The sequence below is a fragment of the Manihot esculenta genome, chromosome 11 (assembly GCF_001659605.2).
Source record: "Manihot esculenta cultivar AM560-2 chromosome 11, M.esculenta_v8, whole genome shotgun sequence".
Lineage (NCBI taxonomy): Eukaryota > Viridiplantae > Streptophyta > Magnoliopsida > Malpighiales > Euphorbiaceae > Manihot > Manihot esculenta.
This window is the reverse complement of record NC_035171.2, coordinates 16,675,416-16,685,165: the sequence shown is the minus strand read 5'-3', so window position 1 is coordinate 16,685,165 and position 9,750 is coordinate 16,675,416. Positions and strand designations below refer to the sequence as shown.

The 9,750-nt window shown below is 26.7% G+C and overlaps 1 protein-coding gene across 1 annotated transcript; it reads left to right on the top strand.

Annotated features, from left to right (window-relative positions):
• The first annotated feature begins 6,301 nt into the window (after nucleotides 1-6,301).
• On the top strand, nucleotides 6,302-8,204 carry LOC110625984 (probable aquaporin TIP4-3). The gene is made up of 3 exons (XM_021771695.2): nucleotides 6,302-6,453; nucleotides 6,553-6,640; nucleotides 7,242-8,204. Exons 1-3 carry the CDS (start codon nucleotides 6,371-6,373, stop codon nucleotides 7,983-7,985), a joined length of 915 nt encoding a protein of 304 aa, XP_021627387.1. The 5' UTR covers nucleotides 6,302-6,370; the 3' UTR covers nucleotides 7,986-8,204.
• The last annotated feature ends 1,546 nt before the right edge of the window (nucleotides 8,205-9,750 follow it).

Genomic DNA, 9,750 nt, shown 5'->3' with positions numbered 1-9,750 from the left:
ATTGTGTGGATTTTTAAATATTTAAATTAAAATTATTATTATATAAAGTTATAAAGAATTACATTATTTTTTTAGCTCTATTAGATAAAAGAAAATCGATAAAACTTTTGACAAAATTATGTTTATATCTCAACCTTTTAGTTTTGACAATTAAACTATAATTTTGACATTGATCATGATTTTAGTTATGAACTAAAATTAACTTTAACCCAAATATAATGTGGTCACATGTCATTCTATATGACTTTTTTTTATTATTTTTTAATTTATTTGATAAAATAATTCAAACCTTTTGTGAAATCACATTTATATCCCGACCCTCAAATTATTAGATAAATTAAATCAAAATTCTTAGTGAAATCACATTTATATCCTAATTTTAAATTTTGGATAGTATGAATGCAACTATTAAAACACTCAAAAAATCAGTTGTTACATTCTTAGTCGAAATACAGATAAAGGAGAATAAGCTAAATTACTCAGCACTTTCTTTACCATTCAGCTGCAAGAAAATTATAGAATCTTAACAAATAGAGTGACAATAGAAAAAGGATTAATGGGTGAGAGAGACTAGTTGGAGAAAAAGATAGTTAAAAAGATATAGAAAATGACATGGTAGAACTTTTTTAGAACCAAACATGAATTCTCAAATAAGCAAGTGGATCAAACGATTTAACACCATAAGAAATTCACAGTTTATTAATGGATTTGGATATAATTTCGTTGGTGATTTCAGTAACTAACAGATTACCAACAAATTTAGATATAATTTCATTGGTGATTCTAGTCATTAGTAGATTACCAAAAAATTTTATCTGCTGCATAAAATCTCGTTGTTAATTTTATTTCCAACGTCACTTCAAAATCCATTAGTGCCTATAATGGATCATCTCCTTGACAACTGATTTTAAAATATTACTAACTGAAATTGCGTCACTATTCTATCACAGATATTAACTAAAAACCATCACTATTCTGTCACAGATACTAACGAAATTTTCATCACTATTCCATTACAGATACTAACATAATTTTCATCACTATTTTGTTACAGATACTAATGGAATTTCTGTTACAAATCTATTATTATAGAGTATAATAACTAATTGGATCAATAATAGATTTTTTCAGTTATTGATACCAACAGACAGTCCGTTAGTAATCCGTTAGTGAATATAGGAAATTCAACTATAGCACCATTTATTTTTTTTTTACCACATCCCTATTTTCATAATGTTATACCTGTACATTAATAATATTCATGATCTCAATACAAACATAATCAATTATATTATATTAAAGCAACTACCAACATAATCACTAAAATTATAATTAAAACTAAAAGTATTTTAAAATGTCAAACATTGCATTAGTAATATATAATTTAAGTATAATATGTACTAAGTTCCACAAGTTAAACTAAAAGTGGTATCATCATCTGTAAAACATATTAAACTAAACTTTCCAGCCCATCATTTGTATCTCCATCGTTGTCTGCATGCTGGTCAAGATCGAATAGGGCATCATTATGGTGTTGTTGTGCCATCATTCTATGCATAAACTCTTGTAGTTGCTCCACAACCAAGTTTAGTCTATCATTTTCTGTCTCAAGCCGATCAATAGTATTCTCTGAATTGAAAATATTAGTATCATGTCTTGTATGAAACAGAACACAGGACACATTATTCGTGTCCCCCATCAAAGTGTCCATCCCATGCTTTTGTATATAAAATTAGAAGTGTGAGGTACCTAATTATAGATATTTCAACCCTTCAATAGTTCAAAAACTATTATAAGCATAGGTTTAGCAAAATAGTAAATCATTTTCTCGGTTGAAATTGTGAGAAAAAATTTTATGTTGATATCTTGTTTGTGATCAAAATAATCTAAAATTTCACAACCAGAGTAGTTGAAGAAGTAAACCTTTGCTTGCCTTGTATACATAGTATATTCTATAATGATCAACATATTTTGAACTTCTGTGTTAATTGCTTGCCAAATAACCTCTGGTAAATTGTTTAAATATCCATCAAACTATAGAGAAAGGTCACATCATCTTATGTTACATAGTTTTCCCTTAACATGGTTTTCTTTTAACATTAGTGGTTCATCCTTATCCAAATAATCAACCTTAGTGAACTTTTGCATAAGGAAGCACGAACTTATTTCTACGTGTTTAACTGCAAACTTCAAACTTTAAAGTTGAGTGGTTTATTAATGAAAGAGCTCCATTTGGGTAATCAAAAGCCTAATAATTGGCAGCTAGAACTATGATCTTACATCAACCATGTTTGCCAATATTCATCTACATTTGAAAAAATATACATATAATATAACAATAAATGCATAAATTTTGTACTAGAAAATAGAAACTCAAAAATTAATTTATCTGTTTTTTTCCTTATGACATATTAGAGAATAAGAGTCTTTGAAAAAACTAAAGAAGGTGAACATAGAAATAGCATTCATCCGCTAAATTTTCACTTACTGATCATCAACTCCGAAGACAATGAGAGGTAGATTGGGATGGAATGAAGCCAAGTTAATGCCATAGTCATGACTCTCTAAAACATACTTAATGAAAACATCAACTCCACCAAAAAAAAAACTGAGTTCACTTGACTAAACCGTAGGTTCTCATCTGCAGGGGCAACTAATGTCTTCTTCAAGGCACCAATATCCCATACACAAACAGTTTGATCCAAGGATGCTGACACAACCAGGTCTTCCTTAGGATGGAAGGAGGCACACTTGACATAATGGTTGTGTCCTATTAATACTGAAATGCAAGTTCGTGACTGCCAATTCCAAATTCTAATAGCCTGGTCATTGCAAGCACTGACAATCCATGGATATTCGTCATGAAACTGAACAGCACGGATATAATCAAGGTGCCCAAGAAGGGTAAACAGACACCTATGCGACTTGTAATTCCATACCTTGATCTTGTAATCATCCCCTGCAAAAATTCAGCATCTCCATAAACCAAAACTGTCTTCCTGTAGAATCCCCACATAGCCTATAATACATTCATGATTTTAAGATAAAAACATAGCTTCAAACATTCCAAGCATTGAAAATGGGTTGGCAATAACTTGATTTTTATGAAACTAGAAACAAAAAAACAAGACAATCTTATTAATTAGACAACACCAGAGAAATGAGATATTGCTTTTGTGCATCTGCTGCTATGACAGGTGCCTGTAGTTGCTGTGATGTGCTGTTTTGTTGATGTAAAATTGCAATATTCCCCTGCTGTAATGCACAACAACATTCCCCTGCTGATGAAGATGGAGGTGTTTCGATAAGACTGATACATAGGGTTCAAAACAGGAATATAAAAAGATAAAATTTTATAAATCATTAGAACACAATCAGCAAAAGAGTGGATAAGAGGCAGAGGATCAAAAGATTATAAAGAAATACAAAAATATTAAACATGTTTAGAAAATACAAAAAATATTGATGAGAAATAAGGTTAAAGAAACAAATCCATCCCAAGCTTCAAATGTACATTCTCAGCCATGTATCATCCATGCATCAATAGCTAAAACCTTAGAATATGTACTGAGGTATCCTAATGAATGTAAGAATTTAAAGGGGAAAAAAATATAGGACATTAATCGATATGGCAATCCCTTAAATAAATTTCAATATCTGCTTTGGGACTCAACCTTATCGAAACACCTCCATCTTCATCACTTTATGAGTAATTGCATAAAATAAAAATAAAAAAATAAAAATTAATTAATTTAAATTTATGGTTAAAATTGTAAATAATATTAAAATTATGGTTTAATCGTTCAAAATTAAATATTAAAATATAAATATAAATTAGATAAAAAGTTTGAATTATCTTATCTAATAGGTCTTTTATTAATTTTAATTATTTATATATTATTAATTCTTCAAAATTATTGACTAGATAATAATCATTAATTTTAAGAAAATTGCCTAAACAATAAACAACTGTTGAAAATTTTCATATAATTCTTTTATTAATATTACTTAAATGATATATCATGGCAAAAGAGAAATTAAACTTTTCTATTTTTTTATTAGTCAAAAGATTTATAGAGAAATGGCATGCATCTAAGAAATTGAATTTTTTTTTTTTAAAGTCTAAAGGTGTCACTTCTCATATTTGATAGCTAATTAAGAAAATAGACATATAATTTTTTTTTATTATCATTTTAAAGATATAATCTTTTTTTTAAATAGATATATTCAATTTTTAATTTAAATTTTTTAATTATATTATATATAAAATTAAAGAGTATAAATTTATTTTCTTTGTAGTTTTGAGTGTTATACTCGTTGTTATTATTTACATAAAATAAGAGAAAATCTGTACTGTTGATTAATTAATAGTTTTAATTATAATTGAAAAAAAAATTATCAAACAACGAGTAATACTTTAAGTTGATATTAAAAATAATTTTATGATCCATTATTATAGGATTATATTTAAGAAATATATATAAAAACAATGAACAAAAGGGATTTTCTTTTTGTCTAAACATTTTTTATATGCATGTTCATTTACCCTTTATTAATATATTTTTTACCAATTCATTTATTATTAAAAATAAAAAATAAAATAGAGTTTAGTTTTTATTTATCTGTAATTAATATATTACCTTAAAAAATTATAGTAAAAAATTACATACTAATAATAATAATAATAAATTTAATAACCAGTATTTATTATATACACTTTAATTCGTAAATTATTAAAAATAATATTTACCAACCTTTAAGAGAAGAGATGATAGGAATCTCTTCTCTTTTAATTTAAAATTTGAGTATAAAATATTTTTAAAATTTTTTTTAAAAAACTATTTTTAATGGGCGTATAGTTTAAATTAATCAAATTAATAAATTTTATATACAAAAATTTAACACCTGTGATTTTTTTTTAATCTATTTAGAGAAGAAGTTTATATGGATATATATGTATAAATCAACTTATAATTATAAATATATAGATATAGATATGGATAGATTCGTAATATTAATGATGAATTTATTTCACTGGAACTGGAGAAATGGCTGGATCCATTTACAATGTTTTAAAATTAATTCAAATTAATTTTAAAATTACTTAATTAAAATGTTTTTCATTTCATAAAACTTAAAACTTTTTAATATTTTTATTAAAAAATATTAATAGTTGATTATTTATATTATTTAATTTCTATAATTTTAATTATATGTATTATTTAATTTTTTATAATTTTAAATATTTATATTATATAGTTTTTTTAACTAAATTTAAAATGAGTTTACTAATAATATATTTAACATAAGAACTAAAAATTTTAATTTTATAAAATAAAAACACTTTAATTTAGTGATTCTAAAATAAAAATAAATTAATAAATATTTTAAAAGTTGATAGATTCAATAGTCTTTGTTTTTTTAAGTTGATGAAAGCTACTCTAGTTGATTTTATCAATAAATTAAGTTTTTTTTTTTCTTTTCAGCTATCCATATATATATATATATATAATTGTATATTTATGAGATATCTATTAATTTCTCCTATTAATGGTCTGTTGATCAGTAGTGAATGCAAATGGAGCCATTTCACGTGCCGATGTCCGAATAGTACAGACTTAGGTCAGAGATACTGCATGGACGGATACATAGTTTATTAAGTTAAAAATATTTATTTGATTTGGTAAATTCATATTTGAATACCCATTCTCACAATAATCTATTTAAAAAAATGAAAGCAGGTAAATTCTTTTTCTTTTTAATTTTTCCAATAGAAACTATATATTATTGAAATTCGATTTATTTCAAACTCAAAATTCAATATACTAAATTATATTTTTATTTTTTAAATAAAACTTGATATTAAAATTTAATTAAGATATACTACTTTCATACCACAATAAGTATTATTTTAAATATTTTTTTTATTTTATATTATTTGTCAGTTTAAAAATTTCAAATTAAATTTACTTTTATTTTTGATATATATTCTTATTAATCTTTAAATTATTTAATATTAATATATAAAAAAAGTATAGATATTGAAAAGGTATTTTTGATAAATTATTATAATTTTTTTTAAAAGTTAAGATTATTAATATGAGATTTTTATTGGTATATTAAATTGGAGAGCTGTGAGCATGCAAGAAACTATTCTCCCATCCACACACATAATAAATAAGAAGCAATTTAGTAGCCGATAATATTGCTCAAAAAGAAAAGAAATGTAGTTGAGATTAAAGTCATACATGATCAGCCGACATCATTTTTCCAACTGCCAACCAGTACTCCATAATTCTAGGAAGTTGATATATAAATATATATAGATGGAAAGATCAACCAAGATAATATATTACATTAGAAATTAAAGATGGCAGAAACTTCTAGGGTCTTTGAAGATGAAGAAAATGGCTATGGAGGAAGAAAAGTCCAACCCTTCGCATCTACCCCGCAGCAAGTTTCAAATCCTTTTGCTTTCTTTGTTTCTTCTAGTTTTTGAGAGTTGCTTATTAGTTTTTATAATCTGGGGATGAAACCCTTTTGTTTTTTCAGGCCAGATCTGGGCAAAACTGAAGGGAAGAAGCAATATCCCACCACATTCAGCAGTATCTTGGGCTTGCAAGACCTTTCTTCTTTACGTGTTAGTATATTTTTTTCTGCATGCACTTAGGTTGAATATTTTTCCAAAGATCCTTTCATCATATCACTAACTCCATTGACTGGTTTCTCTAATCCGTGGCCCATGAAAGAAAGAGCAATGGCTAGGCTACCATCCCTTATATGACTTTCATACATTATTTTATGGGAGCAATAACTATGGGAGATTAAAAACTAATCTTCCATAGTAATTAAATTTTAGTATTTTATATTTGACTACAATAACAAAATAAAAATTAAATTAAGAATTTTGACATGCATATCGATTAATTCAAGTCCTAATTAAGAATTCTTTCCGGTCAAACTTTTTTCTTTTTAGTAATTTATTTTTTTGAATTGACTAGAGAAAAAGGAAATGACAATTAATATTTAGCAGTGTTATAAGAAAGTTTCACTTTACTAACTGAAATCAAGTATGTCTTTTCATTACAAATTAAATCACAAAATCATATTTGAAAATTTGTTAAATCCATGCATGTCGTTTTATATTTCCCCATCACCAAACTAAAACAATAATTAGCAGATTTTGTAAATTATAATTTTATTACTGTTACTGATAATAGCAAGACCAATTGTGGTATCAGGTATGGAGGGCATCTTTAGCAGAGGTTCTTGGAACAGCAGCCCTTGTATTTGCAATGGACACCATAGTTATCTCATCCTATGAAACCGAAACCAAAACACCAAATCTTATAATGTCAGCTTTAATCGCCATAACTGTTACAGTTATCCTCAACGCCACATCTCCCATCTCCGGAGGCCATATCAATCCTGTAATCACCTTATCAGCTGCCTTTACAGGCCTCATCTCTCTTTCACGAGCTGCCATATACATCTTGGCTCAGTGTCTCGGAGCCATACTGGGAGCTTTAGCACTAAAAGCTGTGGTAAACAGCACAATTGAGCAAACATTTTCACTTGGAGGCTGTACTCTAAGCATTGTTGCACCAGGTCCCCATGGACCCATAGTCGTCGGCCTCGGAACAGCCCAGGCTTTCTGGCTGGAGATAATCTGTACATTTGTTTTCCTGTTTTCTTCAATCTGGGTGGCATTTGACAAACGCCAAGCCAAACCTCTGGGAAGAGTTATGGTTTGCAGTATAATTGGAGTTGTGGTTGGGCTTCTGGTGTTCATTTCTACAACAGTGACTGCAACCAAAGGTTATGCAGGTGTAGGGATGAACCCAGCAAGGTGTTTAGGTCCAGCACTTATTAGAGGTGGTCACCTGTGGAATGGGCACTGGGTGTTTTGGGTTGGGCCAGTTATTGCTAGTGTAGCATTTGCTGTTTATACCAAGATAATTCCAAGTGCTGAGGTCCATGCATGAGGTGAAAAAAGCTGCCTTTAATAATATTCTTAGGAGGTTTTAACTGGTGTAAGATGGTATCTTTAAAACGGTCTAAGGATGAGGAAGGAGAGGAGTGGTTCTTTGTGATGTTAGAGAAGTAATCAATTGTGCTGCTTGTTACAGGCTTTCACTAAAGGCCTTAAGAAACTGTTGGCACTTTCCACCAAATATTAATTATGTCCTGGAGTTTTACTTCTACTTTGATGTGATGCTAACCAATTAATTGCACTCTCAAATGTCTTTCCGTTTCTTAATAAATGTCCATTTTTTCAATTTCACTAGAATTAAGGTGATGATTATAATAAATTAATAAGGCCAATATTTTATTATAATACCCTTTTATCAAATCATACAATTTATTAATTATGTTGACTAGTATTAATAAGGGTATTTTTGAAACTATTTTTATAAAAATACCTTAATTTCATAATTAAACATTTGAATTGAAATTTTTCCTTTTCAAAATGGACAATAGTAAGGAATAAAAGTCCTGCAAGGACAACTAGGGGAAGATCAATCCCATGAGCCAGGATTGTTTTATCTATGCTTTGATCCATTGCACTAAACATGCCTAGAGTATATAATTATACTATGTATAATAACACAGTTGGTCATAAAAAAATTTAATTTAGTTACTAAAATATTCTTACTTTTGCAGATTTAAATCCCTGAAAAAGTTTGTTCCTAACACTTTTAACAATGGATTAATAGCGGATTTGTATTTGTTGCTACGAATCTCTATGTTAATTCAATAATAATGGATTTAGTAGAGAATGAAATGAAAAATGATAGAAAATGAAAAAAAATTAAAATAAAATAGAGAAAAAAAAAAGAGAAAATGAAGAAAGGGGAAAAAATCAAAGGAAATAATAAAAAAGAGAAGAATTAAGGAAAAATAGAAGGAGATGAAAGAAAATGAGAGAAAAGAGAAAGGGAAAGAAAATGAGTGAAAAGGAAATAAAATAAAAGAAAATGATAGTAAAAAAAGTGAAAATGAGAGTAAATAGTAGAAAAATAAATAATGTAAAAAGGAGAAAATAAAATAAAAAAAGAGAAAGGAAATAAAAAAAAAAAAGAGAAAAATTTAAATGAATGAGACGATAAAAGAAAATAGAGCGAATATGTATATGTAAATTAATAATGAATTAATAAAAAAAGAGTGCGGCCTTCTAAAAATAACATATTCTGTTAGTAGTTAGCACATTAATAAGATATTCAATTTGTTAGTACATAAAAAAATGCAGCCTTCCATAAATTAAAACTAATATTTTTCATGAATAAGATTTGTTACTAAATTTGTTATTAAAATTAATATCTAAATTTGTTATCACATTTTGCACACTATTTTAATACTCCCAAGTTTAGTAATGAACGGATTATCTTATTGATTAGTAATAGATTTTATTAGTAAATTTGCAAATAATTTTAATTTTTTTAATAATTTAGTAATGAATTTAGTAAATATCTGTCCATTGAAATTAAATTTTAAAAATTTATTAGAGTCTAATCAAATTAAATTAAAAAAAATTAATATGAACTGAACAATTCTAATTCGATTTGAATTAGTTGGATTTATTTAATTTATATTTTTAATAAGTTTTTTCTTTTAAATTTTATTTTTAATATTTTAAAATTTAATTAATTAAAGTGTCTTAATTTTAATTTTTATCTAATTTATTAGACAGTATAAAAATAATTAAGAAACTTTAAATTGAAAATTATAAAAATAATAAAAAAAAACCTT